Consider the following 21,929-nt stretch of genomic DNA (forward strand, 5'->3'; position numbering starts at 1 on the left):
ATCAAATTACTCAAAACAAATATTTAGCTCAGATCATGACAGGCACCCTTACTTATAAAGAGACAATTTTGGGGGGGAACAGAAGTTGCCCTCCACCTTCCGAAACCTACTGTGGAAGTCCAGTGACGTGGCAGGCGTCCCAAGGAACATGGACTCCACAGAGTGGGATCCTTTGACGAAGAATGACATGACAGAAGTCTTAAATTGGGGTATCTGCCCCCTTTCAGAAAGGAAGGAAGAATCATAGTCAGTCCTTGGAAACTGTGCCCACTTTCCTGCTAGCATGCTATTTCACAGTGATGAATAAATGAAAATCAATAAGAAAAGTTAACATATTGGGGTATATAAGGAAGCCTGACCTTGTTTATCAGAACGGCCTGACGTGGCCCATCCAGCATGCCTTGTACATCTGCTTTAAACATGTACAATGTCCCAAAGCCAAGAATGATGCCGTTAAAGATAGGGATGTTGCCTCCCTCCCAAATCAGCATTTCTTTAAAGATAAACATTTCTTCCCAGAAGCTAAGGGTCATAGTGACCTAGTGTGTACATCTTGTGACCACTGACCTGCTGACCACTCGCCTGTTGTGCCAGTGAAACATCTTGTGACTGCAGTAAAAAGAGATATTCCTGTCATACGTAACCACGCTGTACACCTTGCATCTTCAGAGGACTGTTTTTCTTGGTAAAGGTGTTCTCCTGGGCTAGATAGTCCTCCGATTGGCTCACATAATAAACTCTCCCCAATTTTGATTTATAGGTTGATTACTATTTGTGTGAACACCAGCATGCTGTGGGAGATGATTCTTAACACTCTTGACTAAATTTTAATCCCGATGCTTAGAAAAACTGGGCCCTCAAGAAGAGACATGACATCACTTTGCAGAACTAACATCCCCTACGTCTATGCCAGCTTTCTTTTTTTTTTTTTTTTTTTTAGCTTGTATCCCATTCCCTTTATCCCTACTCTGTTTACCAAACTGAGGAGATTTCCATGTCAAGCCCTTAAGGAAGATCCAGTGACTAGTTCAGGGAAGAGAGGATGATGTGCACAAAAATGGATAGCATAGTGACCCCACCACAAGCACATGGCTGTCCCCAGGGGACACAAGACAGAAGAATGAGAGGGGATCCCCTATGTACCCAAGTCCCCACTTCTAGCACAGCCACCGAAAACAAGAAAAATTCCCATTCCTATACGGGCTTACCAATACTCACGCTAACTTCTGAGTGCAGGGGGAGATGGAGTGATCATCTTCCCAGTTTTAGAATGGTGCTTCAGTCATTTTGTCACAAAAGACTCTGTCACCTTCCTACTAGCTTTCCCTAAAGCCCTAAGGCAGAGTGTGGTGTTGGAAGGAAAGAGAAATACTTGTTTTGTTTTTAAAGAAGACCCCCATAATTCCCTGAGAGGTCCTTTCCACTGCTCCCTGCCTGTTAGGAAACTCAAGAAAGCACTTTTCTGCACATCTTGTCCCACTGCTTCCTAATGCTCTGGCTTTGCCTTGTCTTCTTCGGTTGGAAATCCCAGAACTCTGTTCCATCCATAAAATTTTGATGGTTTATGGTTTCTCATGTGCCAAGTTTCTTCTCTTCCATCTAAAGAACATCCAAAACCTCTTCAAGGACTAAGCCACTGTGTTCATCAACAGGGCAACATCTCTCTGAGTCAGGGGTCCAATGAATCTTTATTATTTTATTATGTGAATTTCCTGGATCAAACAGATCCATATTAAAATTTGAAATATATAAATGGATTCCACAGCCCAACAAAAATGTTTAACATTTTATATATCATTTTTTTAAAACTGTTACATGATTAGAACCAGGTTTACTATAGCCCTACAAATAGACGTATCTATTTTGGTTTGATAGAGCACCTTTTCTCTAACATCTAACTTTTTTTTTTTTTTGAGGAAGATTAGCCAATAACTAACATCTGCTGCCAATCCTCTTCTTTTTGCTGAGGAAGACTGGCCCTGAGTGAACATCCATGCCCATCTTCCTCTACTTTATAGGTGGGACTCCTACAACAGCATGGCTTGACAAGCTGTGCATAGGTCCGTATGCAGGATCCGAACCGGTGAATCCCGGGCTGCCGAAGCGGAACGTGCAAACTTAACCACTGTACCACCAGGCGAGACCCTCTAACATCTAACTTTTATCCATTCACCCAACAAGCCTGCCTTATTGAATGCCTGCTATACCAGATATGGTGCAAAGGGCTGTGGATACAGAGTGAGCAATACACAGTTTGTCCATCCAAGGAACTCACATGCTTTAATGAAGAATGCAATCAACTTTCCCTCCCATTCACAATATTCCTGAAGTGTGAGGAGGTGAGGCCACCATCTTTGACAAATGAAAAAAGAGAGCCACTTAACAGTAATAATATTTCCTCATACTGTGATCATTGGTAAAACTTGGAACTCATGAAAATAAAAGGGCAGAACTCTTGGCATCATTTTAAATAAAACAGATGTTTAATATTAAAGCACATTTACCTTAGCAAATTTTTTTTCAATGTTAGTCAAAATAAGATATGGTGCATAAGGAATTCTATTCTGGCTCTGCCACTAATCAAACTTGAAAATGGAAATGTAATTCCATTTCTGACAAAAGGTTTAGGGCCCCATATGCATAACTGTTCAAGGAGCAATTATGAAAAGAACAGAGAAAAATATCTCATTAATTATTTTGCACACATAAAGGGACCGAGTATTATCATGTGCTTGGCTAAACAGAGAGGGTAACAACTGGAGGTAAGAGAGGGAGAAAAAGAGGAAGAAAGATACATGTCAGCTAAACTGCAGTTTTTCCAGCTTGAGTGACTAGCTAGGGAGGGCGAGATTTAGACCTGTCAAAAGTAAATGGGGGTGGGACCCAACTATCTTAGCGAAACAGATGGAAGGGACTGTCCCTATCCTGACAGCACTGATTTCATCTCTAAGATGTATTTCAGCAAAACCTGCATCCCACTAAGAAGATTAATTTTCTCCTTCTTATCTGATTGTGATGCTCAAAGGATATTTCCACAACCGAGTCATTGCCCAACAGTCTGTCTTCCTGTTGACAACCTTCAGCTCTGACAATAAGCACAATTATCCTTTTTATTAGGGTCAGGCCATCACCTAATGTTCCAGGAAGAAACTGAGTAGAGGAAATAGCTGAAGACAAGAGGGGAATGAAGCTATTACTCCTATGTTCAGCCCAGAACTTCTAAAGTCTCTGGAAGGGGGAAGATTTCAGGGCTATCTTCTTGATGTGGTGGTTCAGAATTGTGGACTACACTAAAAAGGCCAATTTTCCAGTTTAAAGCATTATTAGGTGTTCTGGATATCCCTAAATAATCTGTCAGCTGCACAAACTTCCTTAAACACACATCAGGTAGAGGGATGCTCAACTCTGTTCAGTACGTTGAATTATTTGAGGGGGCATTTCTGGTTATATATGATAAAAAGCAAATACTTGTCTCCTCATTTGCAAAGCTTGAAGAAAATAAGCATAGAGCCCTTAAAAGTCTCTTTTTTTACTTTGAGGCTAAACTTCTCATTAATTCTTTCAATACTTAGCCTTTTCATATAAAAATTAAAAAGTGAAATCTAGAGGAAGCAGCAAATTCTATTTCCTCTTGTTTCTAGAACACTCTATGCATATATCCATTATAGCACTTGTCAGAAGGAACTAGAATAATTGGTTTAAGTCATATTTCCCCTTTGAATATAAGCCTTTCAAAGCAATAATTATTTCTTATTTAGTTTTATATTTTCAGTGCCTAGGTACATAAATTGCTCCCACCTAGAAGGTGCTCAATATTTATTTGCTCAAGAAATGACTAACTGAAGGGCTCAACCTGTTTCTTAGAATCCCAATGAAATCATAAATCAGACCAGATACATTCTAGTTCAAATTCTGGTAACATTCTCTCGTGTCTGAGGCAGAGCTGCCCTGCCGGTCATAAAACTCCCTCAGCCTTCTCAGCTGACCAGGTAACAGATACCTGCCCAGACACAGACATCGGGCTTGAATATCTGCCCTCGGGTGGTCTGCTACACTGTCTCTGCAGCGTCTTAGTCCAGTGGCAAGATATTCTATTTTCACCTACGTGACCTTCATCTTAGCTCTTTCAGGCTTAGGACTGGAGACACCAAGAAAAAGTGCCTCTCTTTCAATCAATTTTTGAGGTTTCGCATAAACCACAAAATATGACAACCAGAAAAGATTATTCTTATTCAGAAACTAAAAAATACCTCCCAGTCTCTTTACTTGCTTTCCCTTAGCCCATATAACTCACACGTAAGTCTGTCCTTTCCTCAAAGATAATTTGAAAGAACATACCAGAGTTTTCATTCAGTGCCTATTTTCTTATCTCACAGATCGTGAAGTTGGGAAAAGTCTTCCCTATGATTCAAATAGATTCTGTCTGCTAAAATTTTAGTTAATTTCTTCCTTATGAATCTTCTGCCAAAATGAAACATAGTCTTATCACTAATTGTGGTGGTACAATTAATGCTAAGGGTAAACGTCTTTCCAGAATGTTATTTTAAGAACTTTCTTAGACAACAAAAATATTTTTTGAACTTAAAGACAAATTTATTACGGTCTGAACAGTAATAATGTGAGTTGTGGGTGATGAGGATTTTAGGCTGGTTAATTTTAAAACTGCAGATGAGAAGCAGGCTCCAAGGAGTGGAATTTGCTTGCCCTTTGAGCAGAGACAGTTGCATTTGTGAAGGAAATCTCCATGCCTCCCTCTCTGCGCCAGGAGGAAGCGGGGATGGCCTTATCTATGAAAACTCTTAATGGGGAAGGCAAGAATTTAAGTTGTTTACTGTATAGCAACCTCATGTAACTGACCCCCTCCACTCCCCCCCCCCCCCCCCCCGCCCCCCCCCCCCCCCCCCACCCCCCCCCGCCCCCCCCCCCCCCCCCCGGCAAATTCCTCTTTTGTCTTTAGCTGAGGATAATATGTAAGCGGTGACTTCTGCCATTTACTCAATCCTGTTTGATTCTTATCTAAAAGTTGTGGGACCGTCCAATGGCTGGACCCTACCAGCACTGGTACCATTTTAACTTTTTTTTTTGTCTTGTAAAGAGATAATTCACATACCTATGCCTTAAATTTAGCCTTACTCTCCACCCAACTTTGCAGCAGAAGCGGCAGCAGCAACATGCCGGCAGCAGCTCTGCCTGCCCATGGGTCCTGTCCCCACGCAGCAGCTCTGACTGCCCATGGGTCCTGTTCCCATGGCAGCAGCAGAAGCTCTGACTGCCCATGGGTCCTGTCCCCATGCTACACTATTCTTTAAATAAAAGAGCACTACTGCCAGATCTTGAGAGTCCAAGAAATCTTTCTTTCGACTCCTCGGCTCACCGACCCCACATCATTTCGGACCTGGATTTGGCCACCCCAAGATATGTCTCTTTGGCATGATGACTATTTGTGGCTCGTTACTTTGCAGACAGGAAACCAACTGAAAAGTAGAACTTGCTTGCCCTTTGTTAGGAGACATTTACATTTGTAAGGTAAATCTCTATCTGTAAAGGTGCCTCCCTCTCTGTACTAGGAAGAAGAAAGGAGATGACCTTATAACTAGAAACTCTTAATCAATGGGGAAGGCAAGGACTTAAATCTGCATTTGTTTATTGTGCTTCTCTGGTAACCTCCTGTAACTGACTTCCCTCCCCCTCCAACGTTGGCATTTCCTTAAGGATTAAGCATCTTTCCTTAGGCTAGGAACTGATTGCTGTGCTCATCTGTGACCACCCAGCTCGAGACAATAGACTTGCCTCCTGTTACGCCCACCGAGATAGCAGACCCACTATCTGCTGTGTCCATCAAGTGCTGTGCGACAGGGCAATCTTGTGACTATTGTGGGAGGGACATTTCAATCCTATGTGAAACACCCTGTTTGGGGGTATATAACCACTATGTGCACCCCACTTCTTTGGTGCCCTTTCTTCCTTCAGGAAGAAAGGCCCCAGGCCATGGTCCTCATAAAGCTTTGTTTAATTTTCTCCTGCTATTCTGTCTCATGTGAATTTAATTCGTTCTCCGGCCAGACAAACCCACATTCGGTAGAGGAAAACACTTCCACCCCTACAGAGTCAACCACCTCTTACAAATTTATTTTAAAACTGGTTCTTAAAGATTGTTTTTTACTACATTCGTAAGTTTTGAAGATCTGTGTGTTCACGTGTTGTACATCCTTCTTCAGAATTATAGTCTTTCCTAGGTGGTCTATGTATAAGTGGAATATATGTGTATCTTTCTCAAAAACTTGTAATGTTTCTAAATGGAATCATAATATAAATGTAACCCGCTCTAGTAATAATAGAAATCTAATTTATTCTGTTTATTCCATGTCACTCTCTCTGTGAGGAGGGAGGTTGATAGATCTTAGAAATTAAAGTTAAAACCATGAGCAAACCCTGAGAAGACCCAAGGGGAGTGGGTCAATTAGAGTTTGGAGGGGAAAAGGTCGCCTTGAGCATGTGCACACTGGGTGCCACGGAGGAAGAATGAGCTGGGGAAAACATTGTAGTTGCAATCCTTTCACTTTCCCCTATTTATTTATTTTTTAAATCACTCTCTCAGAACTTTGTCTCTCTTACTTACCTTGGTAAAGAATCATTTTTTAAAATTTTATTCTTGGTTAATCATCCATTTTGTTTGTTTTATTCTCCTTGTCACTGATTTCTGTCTTTATTATTTTTATTCTTTCTTGTTTCTCTGTTCTCTACTCTGGATTCTTTTTCCAGTTTATCACATCAAATTCTTTATTAGTATGCAATCACTTTTTCCCTTCATAAATGAATTTAGAGTCATAAATTGTTCAGTGAATTCCACTTTAACAGTGTCCCGCAAATTCTGATAAATAGTATTTCCAGTTCAAAGAATTTAAAATTTCCCCTTTTATTTATTTATATAGTGAGTTATTTAACACTGTAGAGAGGATGTTAAAATTAAACTTTTCCTGTCTCCAAGTCAACTGGGGCATTAAAGCTGAAAGCAACAGAGGCCAATCATACCTACAATATTACAATAATTCTTCAGGCCCTTTTCACAGACTGATTCTTAAATATTCCTAAGGGGAATGTAAATCTTTTAAGATCAAGTAAAGATGAAATTGCATATACACCCTGCAACACAGAAGAACACAGGCATAGGATGGTCACTGCATTTTAAATAATATATTATTAGAAATCAATTCAAAATGAAAAAGTAAGTTAGCACATATTTATATTGTAATATTCTATATCAAATAAAACAATTTAAAATCTACATATATCAATATGAATACATTTTTTAAATATGATGAAATGGCAAGTTATAAAAGTATATGCATTGATACAGGTGATGAAAAGTAAAAAGATAATATAATACAAAGCAGAAAAACAACCGATAGTATGTATTTTTATGATACTCTGTTTGTTTATGGATTGAAAGAAAGACCTAATGCAAAGAAAAATGTAAAACAATAACATGACATATCAGGGTGGTTGGCACATGAGCACCTTTAATATAATTTTTGTACTTATTTAGATTGGGGCGTATTTAATATACACTTCATTTTTAAATAAAAGTTTATTGTTATTTTTTATTTCAATCTCTTTTTTTAAAAGCAAAAAATGAGGCTGGCCTGGTGATGTAGCAGTTGGGTTCATGTGCTCCACTTCAGCGGCCTGGGGTTTACCTGTTCAGTTCCTGGGTGCAGACCTACACACCACTTATCAAGCCATGCTGTGGTGGCTTCCCACATAGAAGAACTAGGACTCACAAGTAGGATATACAAGTATGTACTGGGGCTTTTGGGAGGAAAACAAAAAAGAGGAAGATTGGCAACAGATGTTAGCTTAGGGCCAATCTTCCTCACCAAAAAGCATACCTTTAAAAAAAATTAAAATAAACGTTTAAAAAAGGCCTCGCAAAAAAATTAAAAATAAAAAATAGAAGCAAAACTACTGCTTTAAAATTAATTGTCAACTATAATTACTTTTGGTTAAATTTGCAGTCATATATATATATATAATATGCATACTTTGTCTCCCTCTGCTGCAGAATTTTTCACTTTACAGATGCTAATAAAAAGGAAACTCAAATCTTTCCAGGGCAGTGGGGCTCCAGGAACCCCACCTTTGCAGTGGCCCTTTGGGAAGACAGTGTAGTACGGTGAAAAAATCATTGATTCAGAAGCCAAGCCAATCTCATTCACACCACGATTCCCACACTTGTTATATTGGGTGACCTAAGATGAATGTTTTAAACTCTATGAGTCTTAGTTTACTCATCTGTTAAGCAATAGTGAGTTTTAAAAGTGGTTGAAAGAATTAAAGATAAGTTAAGTACGATTCAAAGCAAGTAGAAGGTATTTTATCAATGCTAGCTATTATTGACATTAATGTATATTATATAGTTATATAATATATATGTTATACAATTATATTATTCCATAACTGCAATTACACCTGTTGGTATCAGAGATGAACTCTGAAGGAAATAAAGAGATGTTCTTACTAAGGAGTTAATGACACAATAAAATTTTTTTTAAAGAATTAATAGACAAATTAGGGCAAGGTAAAGTATTTGCTTTTTTAAAGTGACTTAAAATAACAATTTTATTATGCTTGTGTATTCTGTGAGTCAGGGATTCAGAGAGAGCCCACTTGTCTCTATTCCACAATGTCTGGAGATTCAGCTGGAAAGACTCAAAGGCTAGAGGTAAATGTTTGAATGTTACTTTGTTTGTTTTCCACGTGATCTGGTAGAAAAATTTTTTAAAAAGAGTCAGCTGCTCTAGTGCATTTAAGACCTAAGGTAGAATAAAAGACCAGGAAAACTGATAACTGCCCACAAAAGATCAATCAAAAATTAAGAGAAATCCCGGAAAGGATGATATAACCCAAATAAAAAGTAAGAGTTGATTTTTGATATAAGGTTTTAAGAATTTGGCTATTATACAAAGTGGTACATTTATTTGTGGCTCTTGGGAAGAATATTCACTATCTTAGAAACAGTCACTTCACACATCATGATATATACATTAAAATACTATATATAGAGAAGACAGAGCATAGGAAATGAGATTGAAACCACACTACCACACTCTACTTTTTGGAAACAGCCTGTATATAAGAACAACTAAAACACTCATCTGGTTTGTCTAGGCTTAATTCCTATTTCTGTGGCTAATTAAACCTCTAATTTTCAAACAAATCTGCCCAGAGCTAGAAGGTCACGTTTTTTAGCCATCAATGGATGGCTGACTCACCCTGGTTCACAAGCCTCAATTCCATATGAAAAAGAAGTAGAAGAACACCCTGAATTGCAAGCAATCAAAATGCCATCAGAAACTAACAACACGGTTTAATTAAAAAGGAACATCCATAGTAATTCACTTTTTCTTTTCCACTCTTCACACAACAAATAGGAGGCAGTACAGAGAAGTAATTAAAATGAAGTCGCCTTTTGCCCTTGGGCTGTCTGAGTAGAACCTTTACCAATGAAACAATTAGCTTCAGCTTTCTCATTTTTCTCCCCTTTGTCATGCTGAAATTGCTTCCGGTTTTCCTTTAGAAACAATGCATTGTCTTGCCTCTTCAGTTAACCCTAGGCTTCTCAGAATCTTAGTAATTTCATTATTTTGTAAAAATGGTAGCATGGTTACAAGGCCATTGTCCCTATTTGATTAGCACGTTGGATAGGACTAGAAACCAGTCTAACTGGAAGAGCTGCAATGAACTTGTATAATCTCTGACATGGGTTGACTGACCTGAAGTCACACAGTAGGTACAAATGAGTGTGTCCATGACCACATACTGCCCTAGAACCTGCTCCTGCAAGGAGGGATGACCGGAGGGCAGAGTCAGTGGACACAAATGTATCAACACTGTTATAAAGCTCCAACATTCATCCTACTTTCTGACCATCAGATCTATTATTCTGATCTATGAGCACATGCTGCACTGTCTACCCAGAGAGACTGAAACCACACATGAGCAACACTCCATTTCAGCCAACAAAACCACTTGGCTATATTACACAGAGCATACATCCACAGGTTCAGGACTGGAGACAAATGAAAGAGAGCTATAACAGCAAGTCAAAATGTTCACACAAATGAAAAACTATACTTCACTTCCAAACTATTCATGATCACTCTTAAGCATGTCTTCATGATGTGGCAAACACTGGGACATCTGGTAAACACTGGTTTCCAGTAAAGCAAACACTGGTGAGGTTGAAAGTATTTATAGATCCACATGCAAGGGCTCAGTGTGGCTCAGGAGCAAGAGAAATGGAAAGTGAAGCTCCATCGGGAGCTTGGGGTGGACAAAAGTGAGCAAGGTGAATAAAATGTCAAACCACAGGATGACACAGCTTGAGACAGCAGAAGCACCACTGAAAGGGCAATCCCTCCCTTTGGTGAGGACCCCACATCCTCTCCCAGCAACCACAGAGGCACTCAGCAAAAGAACAGAGAGAGAGAGCTCTTACTGTAGCACACGGGAGTGGGTGAGATCTTTCAAGTCTGAGTCCTCATAATGCGGAGTTATCATTCCCAGCCCACTATCACTCAGCATGCGTTTCCTCAGGGCAGGATTCCACCAGTCTGACATTCTGGGAGAAAGAAGGGCATCAGACATTTAAGCATTCAAAGTCAGCCACAGGACTTATTCTACTCTTTCTAAAGATGATTCTTGTCTCTAAATGTGAGAAGGCAAATGAATCTTTATTAGGTATTTACTAGGTACTTCACATTTATTATTTCATTTCATTTTCTCAACCATCATGAACTGTTTGTATGATTCTGACCTCTTTACAGAGGAGAAAACTGAATTTGAAGACGAAGTAATTTTATATATGACTTTAATAAATAAGAAGTAATGGAGCCTGATGTAGAAACGCAGATTAGAAAATAACAAAGTCCGTCCCCTTCCACTGCTTCCCTGTTCCTAACTTATTTCTAGAGAAGGCAACTAATAAGAAATAAGAAAGGGACTTATTCAAATTCTAGTGGATTTTCAAGCTACTTTATTTTTGGAACTAAAGCTAACAGAGGTCTAACCTAGGACAAAGTCATTTCTTTTGACCGTTATTTGACATAGAAGAATGACTGAGGCTGAGAGGGCGAAGCCCAGGGCAAGCTTGGCAGAACGGGTCCACTCTTTATCAGACCAAGGACCGGAGCCCAGATCAGGTGGAATGAGAGAACACCTAGACTTTAGTACCTACAGCTTCCGCAGTAGGACACAGCACCTCACTTGCTCTCTCCACTACTACAGGCTTCATTTATGGTACATCGTCTGCAAAGATGGCCTTCTCCAACCCCTCCTGGGACTCCCCAGGTTACCTCAGGACACCCTTTGTCCCTCTCAGTTTTCTCTTCATGCCAAGACTGTCTGCTATCACTAGCTCTGGCTTCCCACACACAGCTATGTATCTGTTCCATCCAGCCACTCTGTCTTCTCTTGACTCCCCCACAGACTTGATACATACCATGGATATCAGCTGGCCCTGGCAGAGTGGGAGATATTCAGAAATAGCAGCAATGGTCAAAGGAATTAGTGAAGCGGGGTAAACAGGCATGAGGGTCACCTCCAGTGAACATGTCTGTTTACAATGGGTAAGTATGTGTACACAATTTGCATATGCTGCTTGTGTGAATGTGTGTGTGCTCTCCAGGAAAATGCTTATTTTAACTATTTAGTCTCCATATACTGGGAAACCACAGATGTTCACTAGATTTCACAAGGGCGGAGATTCTTGTCTGTTTTTATTTTTGCACTGCTGTTTCTCAAGGGTTTATACTAGTACCTGGCACATAAAAAGCTCTCTAAATACATATTTTTGAATTGCTGAAATAACCTAGAAATAGTAATTATATTTTAGTGGTTCAACGTAATGGCTAAATGCATGGCGTAAAGTATCAGAAAACATAGGACTGAATCTCTATTTTTCCATTTATTTTCTGTGCAATGCTGGGAAACTTACAAAGCCCCCTAAGCCTCATTTTTCTATCTACAGATTTAGGATTATAATAGTAGCAAATATGAAGGGTCATCCTGAAAAGATGGTGGTTATAATTATTTCAATGACATGATTTAATGAGTGTCTACCAAGTGCCAAAAACTATTCTTAATATTTTACATGTATTAATTCATTTAATCTTCACACAATTCTATGAGTAGGTATTATTATTTCCATTTTACAGATGAGGAAATAAACAGAGAGCACTTAACATGATTAAGTCACTGTGAAATGGTAGTAGGAATAAAGAAAGACATTGAACACAGTATGTGGCATACTGTACCACAAAACAAAAACACTAGATTGTGAATCTAGTAATAGAAACTCAAAATTTCTTATTAACTGAGAAAGTATGCAAGAACTACTAACTCACGCCCCCATGCCTAACAGTATGGTTTTCTCAAACTTTCAAAGGATTTGAGTTATCCGTTGGTCTCTTGAAATGTAAGATATGGCGGAGGGCACCCGTGTAATCACATAAGTGCTCGATATATCATAGTTATTATTAGACAATCTATATGTCTCAGGCTACCTGGATATAGAAGAAGAAAGGAGAAGAAGAAAGGAGAAGGAGAAGAAGGAAGGAGACAATCTATAGTGTCTATAGATAATCTATGTCTCAGGCTACCTGGATATAGAAGAAGAAAGGAGGAGGGGGGGAAGGGGAGGAGGGGGGGAGGAAGGGGGAGGAGGAAGAGGGGGAGGGGGAGGGAGGGGGGAGGGAGGGGGGAAGAGGGGGAGGAGGAGGAGGGGGAGGAGGAGGAGAAGAAGAAGAAGGAAGAGGAGCAGGAGGAGAAGAGAAGGAAGAAGAGAAAGGAGAAGGAGAAAAGTAATTGTCAAACCACCTGTGTCCATTTTTATTTGGATAATACAGGCATTATAGATGCATAGGCACAAATGCAAATACAAGAGCTTTCTAGTTTGGTAGGAAGTGTGGGTGTGATGGGTAAAGAAAGCTCAGATGTGATTCAAACCTGAGTGGGAAAGAGTAATTCTACACCGCCATTTGTAAGACAGACTTTTAATGGAACCAGCTATACCATACTCTAAAGAAACACAACAAGAAAACCTGTATTTTAAAATAGGTTGATAGAATGTAAAGTCTAAAGCCAAACCAGACGTGGATGTTACCCTGTGGCCAGCCTCCCTAACAGACCACCAAAGGAGAAGCACACTCACCCCGAGGCTTGCTCCACCACCAGATCAGGCATTCCCGGAGGTGTCCCTGCTTGCTGTGACAACACCATATCTGGGTCCAGAATAAAAATCTCATCTTGGGAAATCTCCATCACAAAGTGCAAATGTTCCTACGGAAGAGAAAGAAGTTTGTCAGATGATTAACAGGATGCTCAAATCCATCATCTGAAGAAAAACAAAACAAAGCATTCTTGGTCTTGAGGAACAATAAAATTCTGTGACATACCAAATGACCACAGTGTGCATCATATGCCAGACCAATGGACATCCCTCCCTGAAGCAACATTGTAGCAAGAAGCTGGTGAGGGGGCAGTTGAATCCCTCTTGGTTTGGGATTCCTAGTTGACCCGAATCTTGTTGGGTATAACCAGAAATGGTCTTGCCTCTTCTTCTTCCCAAATACTATCAAAGAAGTGAAACCCTACATGCAACTTGGTCCAGCATGAGTGTATGATAACCTGGATGTCCACTCCCCTGATCTGGTCAAAGCTAAGTGGCATGGTTAACAACGGGTTGTATCACTGGATTCCATACTGTACCTTTTGTTTTCTCAGGAGAATTCGGACTGTGGAAACACTTGTTATCATTGGGCAAGAGCTTTTTTTTTTGCTCATTACTGAACTCTGGAAAATGATGAATTGAAATGAAGTAGCCTAGATATACTCTTGAGGACTCAGACTTGCTAACCAGAAACGAACTTAAAAGGGCATAATATTCGGTAAAGAAGCAGTAGAAGGAACAGTGTGAATGAAAATTTGGAGCGCAGGCCAGTAATAATATTTATAGCCTAGTTATTTTCTGTACTCATTTGCAAGGTCAAGCCCTATCATCTTGAGTCCACAAATCACAAAACACGTGAAGACAAATTAAAAGCTCATAGCTTAGGCTATGAGTACCATTCCAAAATCTGTAAATGTTTCAGTGTTTTTGTTAGAAAAATTTGTAAGATTAGCCTCTAATAAAATATATTTACTCAGGAATTTTTCACTTTCACAAGCAGGCTCAAGAAAACTTACCTGAGATCTGTCTATTCGATAAAAGCGATCAGCAGAAGTTGCTAGGAGAAAAAAAAATGTATATGGCATTCAGAGTGTCCCATGATGTGGCACCAAATTTACAAACTTCTCTCCTACATTGTCAATCAAAACCCTTACATTCCAGTCATGTGGACTACTGGCCAGTCCCTAAGTCTATCAAGAAAAACTCAGGACTTCCATGCCTCTGCTGATGCTATCCCACTGCTTAGCGAGCACTTCCTCATTACATCTGCATATCTAAACCTTACTTGTCTTTTAAGGACCAAGTCGAATGCTACCTCCTCTGTGAAAGCTTCTTCAGTCTCATTCTCCCTATCCCAGACAGAATTTGTTGCTCCTACTTCTAGGCACAGTTATACTTTGTTTACACTTCTCATAGAAACTATCTTCACAGATAACTATGAGACAAAGATATCTGCCTGTTTAAAGGTCTGTGTTTCATTTATTCTTTTATGTGTGCAGGTATTAGCACAAGACCTTAAACAGAGCTGGGATTCAAAGGTATTTATTAAGTAAGTAAAGATAGAAAAACCTGCAGTCGGCCAGACTTCCTGAGGAAGTGATTCTCATTTTGGAAAAGAGCTTGAAGATGCAGAGCCAGGGACCACATCTGGTCTTAAAAGAATTATTTTACTTTAAAACTGAGTCCCTAAGCCATGTCTGAAGAAAGCCAAAGCAGCAAAAAATATATATATTATTTAAGCATTCCTAAAACGGATTAGGTTGCATCTGTGGGTTGAGGAAAAAAAAAATCTTAATTACAAACTTTGGGTTTCTAGAAATTATTCTGATTATTCTTAATATTGAAAAGAATTGCATTCCTCCTCACTTGAATGTATCTAACAGAGTCCAAATATTATAAACAGATTTTCTACAAAGTACTTAGTACTAGAGGGAAAAACTCAAAATGCAAATAATCATTCAAAAATCATAAATATTTAATGAGTACCTTCTCTTCAAAGGAAAACAAGCTAAGAAATAAGACAATCATGGTCCCTGCCCTCCAAAAGTAATAGGAGAGTAAAATCTGGCTGAGAAGGACTTACTCTGCTTTGTTCTTTTTAACCCTGACTGCAATCACCTTTTAAAGCTTTTCAATGAAACTATTTATACAGTAAACTTAATATCTGGGTTAAGACCATTATCCACACTTGTAATTTTATCTAAGACCATATAGAGAACAGACTGTATATAGAATAATTCATATACGTTTTCATAATTTTCTTAAATATAAGCTGTGCCTCCTGGATTCAGGAAAAACAAATTATTGCATGTCTCGTCACTAGGGAATAAAGGAGCTGGAGGAAAAGTGTAAATTATCTTCAGAGGCAATTGACAAGCCATAAATGAAAACTGATGTCAAGATTTATGTGATTTAGATTTAGATCTCATATAGATACAAGTGCTCACTTTCACAATACTGTTCACACTCACACATCGTGTCATACTCAATTCCACATTTATATCCTCTTAGATGCATACACAGATAAACAAAAGAAAGATCTACACTGAAAACCACGTTTCCACATAGACAAGAAAGATATTGGGAGGTAGATACACTGGTGGCACATAAGCAGGAATGTATTGCAACATGGGTAATTGATAGCAAAGTAGGATTAGACAGCATCTAGGGAGTAAGAGATGCTTAAGATGAAAAATGGACTCGTTGATAATCAAAAACTAACTGACACTATGCATTCAATATGTCATGTTCAGCAAAGCAGATTTGAATGCAACTGAAATTTCTACCCTTTTACAAAAATTTATACATCATATTGAAATGATGTTTAATGAAAATAATATGAAAGTTCCATAATTTGCAAACAACATACAAATTAGTACCCATCTCATGCTTACTGAATCCATCTACTGGTCTGAATTGAAGATAGGCACTCAACACACTTTAGGAAAATGGGGGCACTGAAAAGGAGACATCTGCTTGAGCAATTTGATGCTGAGAAGTTCAGCCTGAGTTAACCAAGTTGCTTTGAGGAAAATGTCTTCAGGAAAGTGTGTTGCAATATCAGCAAGTCCACATTGTTTGAGATGGAAATACCGATCGTGGAGCCATGTGAAGGGTTTCTGAATAATCTTTTGGAAAACTAGAGTCTACTCTTATTAATCAATGCCTTGCCCTGTTGCTTCCCCAATCCCCACCCCTCCATGAAATACAGAAACACTCACCATCTAGAAAGCACCACCGTGGGGAGAGCCTCTGGGCTGAGAGAGCCCTGGGGAAGGAGGTTTCATGGTCCTGGAAAGAGACACCACACACCCTCATGGCTCCATCTGAATTACCTGAGGGGAACCCTTCACGCCACATGCTGCCATATCATCTATAGCTAAGAGTGAACAAACCTTCCCAAACAAGGCATAGTGAGAGACCAAATCACAATTTTTACTAGAAACAGAAACAGGGACTCTGCTTTGAAATGAATTATTTCACACAGAATCATTAAAACAACTCCCACATTAAATTTCCAGAAGGTTTTCAATTATTTCATTAAACATTCATAAATTATATAATTTAGGACATTTAGTTCCTTTGGGGGAATTTCTTTCCCTCTGTGAAGCTGAGAAACTAGTGGCAGCTGACTGTTATTTACATTTGAGCTCTCCACATAGGTATAAACATTTCCCCTACTAAGAGATGATAATTTAAAAAAAATAATAAAAAGCACATTCTAGTTTACAACACATGATTTGGAGCACTCTAGCCCTGGCTCATAGTGAGATTGAAATCACTGACAGAAATGGAACAAATGAGGAGGCAGGCCAGGTCTCTGTGGGGAAGACACTGAAATAGGGAGCATCCTTGGGGGGCAGCTGGGTGTGGGTGACCTTGTGTATACAGAGGGGGACAGGACAAGGAAATGGGAATAACATAGAAGTAATAAGAGAGCCAATCAGAGTTTGCATTGACTTCTTTGGGGGTTTAACCTGCCTCACTTGATCCTCAGGCAAAGCTGATGCTTAAATCAGTGATCCTCAAAGTATGAACTTTGGAGCAGTGGCAATAGCCGGGAACTAGTTGGAAATACAAATTCCCAGGTGCCACCCCAGGTCTACAGAAACCTGGGAGTGGGCCCAGCAATCTTTCAGTTGAGTCTGGTATATGCTAAAGTTTTAGAACCATCAGACTGAAGTTACTAGGACAAAAAGGATCCATTATTAGAAATCCTGGGTATATGGAGCTTTTAACATGAATGGATTCTGCAAATCAAATAATTGATAGGGAAAAAACTGGTCTCACTCAGGCCTGGCACCAAAATTTATATTTATAGATATAGACTTGTTATAGCAATGGATACAGAGATAAATGTACATTCCTCTTTTGAACTGGCTTTCTCATCCTGCTGCTGGCACTAAATGAAATCGTGACATATGCTCAGTACCTATTTATATGAGAATCATGTTTAACATTTTGAACATTATATTTTGACACATACGATACCTTGTTTTAAAGGAACTTAAGGTTCTTAATGTATTTGTATAAAGCGTAAAGATATCAACGTGTCTCAGTTTGGTGAGAAACGTAATTTATACCAAGATTTATATCAAGAAATTTGAAAGTGATTTCAAATATTTACTGGCAACTATGAAAGCTAATAAATAAAGATATTAAACAGAAACATTGCTGTCTTCTCTCGAAATAAAGAGGCTTAGACACCAAGGATACTTTCTGAATTTTGGTGTCAAATGCGCTACAGAGACCATTACAAAAAAAAATCCAAATTTCTCCAGCTAAAAATCAACTCTGAAAGAATACAGAAATGCTTATCATTTTAAAAACCTAAAGATTAATAATGTTATTGATAGAATATTCAAATTAGAGAATATTGGACATTCTTTAGTCTAGTTTAACACAAGGCAAATTGATATACTGACTTGGCCACATGACAAGCTTACCATCGGCTGGTAAAGTAATATTGATATAACTGTACACCGTTTCATGTGCAAAAGTCTGTGTATCTGGAGAGTTTTATGCATGTGCCTGACTTTATTCATTTATTTTGCTTATTTTCTGTTCATTTATTTAGTCTACACCTTGATCCACAATGCACTTGATATACCACAATTTCCTTAAACAACTTTTCTCTAAAGAGAATGTTACATTTGCTCTGTGGAAAAGTAATTTGCCATAGAACTCAATAAAATACTTCAAATAGGTTCAAAGGGGTCTTCAGACAGGTTCAACAATCCTTGAACTCCCTGAAATTTTATGCCAAATTTGGTGTGTCCATGTGTATGTGCATTTTCTCCTGTTTTCTGTAGATATCAAAGTGATCCAAGATCCCCCAAAAGGTTAAAAAGCTAATTCAAGTAATCAAAAATTTAGGCCAGAGGGAATTCAACAAAATAAGAAGATTCTAATCAGTAAAATGCCTTAACAACATCCAGACTTACAAGAATAGGAATTACTATTTCAAAGTTACTGGTGATTGTAGAGTCAAGCAGCTGAAGCTCTCTGGGCTTGCGGCTATTCTCTTGGCAGTGGACAGAAATCAGGCCAATTTCTACAGAGAAGGACTCAATGAACTTTTTGCTTATTTCCACCCACTGTCCCTCCCAAACGCTTGTTTCCAGCCCTTTATATAAAGTTTATCTACTTATATTTATTTTTTTTAAAAAACAGAGGAGAAAACGTGTTTATTTTGAATATTGGATTGCTTTAATAAGTAAGTTAAACAATACTTCACTAATTAAAGACACAGGAATTTCATGAAAAAAAATTTATTGAAAAATAATTGGATACTTTCCGAAAGGTTAAACTACAATCTGAGGAGGTGGTTAGAGAAACCAAGTAGAAGCCTAAATTCTCTGAAATAGCTTCCCTGAACTAGCTTTGCATCCTTCTCCCTCCTTTTTTCAAGCTCTTTCAACCCGGTTCATAAAAAAAAAAAGTGAGCTCTTAAGGGGACAGTTATTAATATAATGAGGTCCTATGTTAACAGACATTTGAATTCCAGAGGAAAAATGTAATTTACATGTATCCAATCTGGGAAAGATTTATAATGCAATGTAATTAAACTACTCATTTAAAAATTTTACATATCAAAGATATACAAAAGCAATGAAGTCTCAACAAAATTTTCTGCCTGGCTCTAATCTAGTCCATACATATATATGCAGATGAAAGGATCTCACCTGCATTAGAAGCCTAAAAGTTGGAGATTTTCCTGAAATCAGTGTTAAATGATGTTTCAGTGCAGCAGACTGACACGATTGTAAAACACACCCACAAAATATACCAAAAATCTATAAAATAAGAAACAAGAAACAAACCCAGCTACTAAGCACAGCCGGGTACCAGGACTACATGTAAAAGATCTGAGGGGGAACAGGAGGTGAACAACAGCCTGGGGACAGGAAATCTGCTGGTGGTTGAGGTTGTGGTTGTATTTCACTTGAGCTGAAAAACTGAGCAAAAAGTTACTTTTAGTGACAAAGTCTGCTTTGGAATATGAAATTTTTGTAGGATGAGGTCATCAGACTACGCAGTGAGATAACAAAAATGTTTCTGTCCTTGAAGTATTTCAATATCATTGGAGAGGTAGACCTATGAATGGGAAGGACAACAACACCACAGGTTGTGTATGATCCCCCCCCCCCTTTAAATAGCAAGCCCAGAGGTGGTGGGATTCTGACGGCCAAGAGCACCAGCCATCAGAACACATGACAATCCCAGCTCCACTACCTACTAACTGTGAGGTTTTTAGGCAAATTTATTATCTATTCTGTGCCTTGGAGTCCTCATTTATAAAATGGCTACCACACTATCTATTATCAAGGATTCTTTTGAGGAATAAATGAAATAACATGTGAAATGCTTAACTCATTGGCTGGTACATGTTGATACGCAGATACAGTCAAGCTAGAGGAGGAATGAATGCTGGGCCAGCTGGGACAAAATTCTTTTACCCGAAACAACTATGACCTTTAATCATGTGAGGTGCTCACGGGACATAGGTCACATTTCACACCAGATCATTTAGATGGTGCTACACCAGCATAACACTATTTTTTTTTTTTATTAAGGTTATGATAGTTAACAACCTTGTGAAATTATAGTTGTACATCATTATTAGTCATGTTGTAGGTACACCACTTCACCCCTAGTGCCCTCTCACCAGCCCCCTTTCCCCTGGTAACCACCAATCAGTTCTCTTTGTCCATATGTTAACTACCACCTATGAGTGGAGTCATACAGAGTTCGTCTTTCTCTGTAGCATAACACTATTTTATCCATAAATGCATTTATGCTCAGAATCTGGGTTTCAGAGAAAAGAAATAGGACAGATTGTATGAGTGGACACAATAAAGAATGACATCAAACAAATGCTGATGGTTGTTGGTTTGGTGCTTGTAGGGTTCGTCTTAATCAGTAGTTTGGTGCCTCTTTTCACAGTATTAGAAGCTCCATAATTGTCTTAAATACAAGGTATTGTCTTCAAGGCTGGACGTTCTCTATCACCAAGGGTAATATTTTTCAGAACACTTTATTTCACTGCCCTCTCCATTCCTCATTCAATAATAACCATGCTTCCTAGATATTTAGTTTCACCAAAATTATCTTTTCATTTGCTGATTTGTCAGTTGTCACACAGTTTACATTATTCTTATTCCTGTGACACAATTATCTCTTCTCAATGTGTATTTATTAGAGCAAATGAAGCGTAAGGCATGAGACTGGAAGGTCACAAAGACCTTCTGTATATATCCTAAATGTCTATCCAGGGATAGGGTTAAATATATACCATGGAATAGAGTGGCAGTTTTAAAAGATTAAGTTAGAGCTTCATTTATTAGCAAGACATAAGATCTGTAGTATAGTACTGTTAAAAATAAATTGTGGGGACCGGCATAGTGGTTAAGTTCACATGCTCCACTTTGGTGGCCCGAGGTTTGCCAGTTGGGATCCCAGGTGCAGACCTACACACCACATCAAGTCATGCTGTGGCAGAGTCCCACATATAAAGTAGAAGAATATTGGCACAGATGTTAGCTCAGGGCCAATTTCCTCACCAAAAAATAAACAAATAAATAAATTGTGGTACAATACGTATAGCAAGTGCATAAAAAATTTAAATCCATTTTTGTTTTCAAAAACCAACAAAACCTCAAATGTGTGTGCATGTATGTCCATGTATGTACCTTTGTATAGATGTGGATAAAGGTATAAAAGGGTGCACACTGGAAGGATGCTGTCCTAAGGTCTACTTTGGGTGGGGAGTTAAAAACTAAGCAGAAGTCTAGAACTGTGTACAACTGGAAAACTAGGATAAGCCAAGATTATAAAACCTGGCAGCCTCATGACAGAAGTAGCTAATGAAAGTCAAGAGAAATATCTTGAGGACCAAACACAAATGCATATTTGAATGGACTAAAAGTGGAGCAAGTATAAAGGGAAGTAGATTGTCAAAAAAGAATCACAATAACTTAAAGCCATGGTCTATAAGCTTCTTTATACTCTGAAGTTCTTAACTAATGATGAGCACAAAGGTGACTAGGGTCTTACATACTCAGGATTCACATAATTCTTGCGTCTTGTCTATCTATAGCCTTTTCTCTCCAACTCAAAAAAGGGAATCAGAATACATGAGTGGTGGAGATGTTAGCATAGAAGCAATATTGAATTTGCTGTAATTTTGTCTTAACTAACT

General features: G+C 38.6%; 1 protein-coding gene across 13 annotated transcripts in view; it reads right to left on the reverse strand.

The window, feature by feature from the left end:
* The window catches only part of DGKI (diacylglycerol kinase iota), a 423,828-nt gene that overhangs the window by 59,517 nt on the left and 342,382 nt on the right, over positions 1 to 21,929 (reverse strand). For all 13 annotated transcript variants that reach the window (XR_011438274.1, XR_011438273.1, XM_070265910.1 and 10 more), the window contains 4 exons: positions 16,450 to 16,519; positions 14,245 to 14,285; positions 13,211 to 13,338; positions 10,499 to 10,621 (listed from right to left, as the gene is read on the reverse strand). Coding sequence is in view for 11 of the 13 variants with exons in the window: in XM_070265910.1 (XP_070122011.1) it covers positions 10,499 to 10,621; positions 13,211 to 13,338; positions 14,245 to 14,285; positions 16,450 to 16,519 (362 nt within the window). In the remaining 2 variants the exon portion in view is untranslated. The remainder of the gene's footprint in view (positions 1 to 10,498; positions 10,622 to 13,210; positions 13,339 to 14,244; positions 14,286 to 16,449; positions 16,520 to 21,929) is intronic.

Source organism: Equus caballus, chromosome 4 (genome assembly GCF_041296265.1).
Source record: "Equus caballus isolate H_3958 breed thoroughbred chromosome 4, TB-T2T, whole genome shotgun sequence".
Lineage (NCBI taxonomy): Eukaryota > Metazoa > Chordata > Mammalia > Perissodactyla > Equidae > Equus > Equus caballus.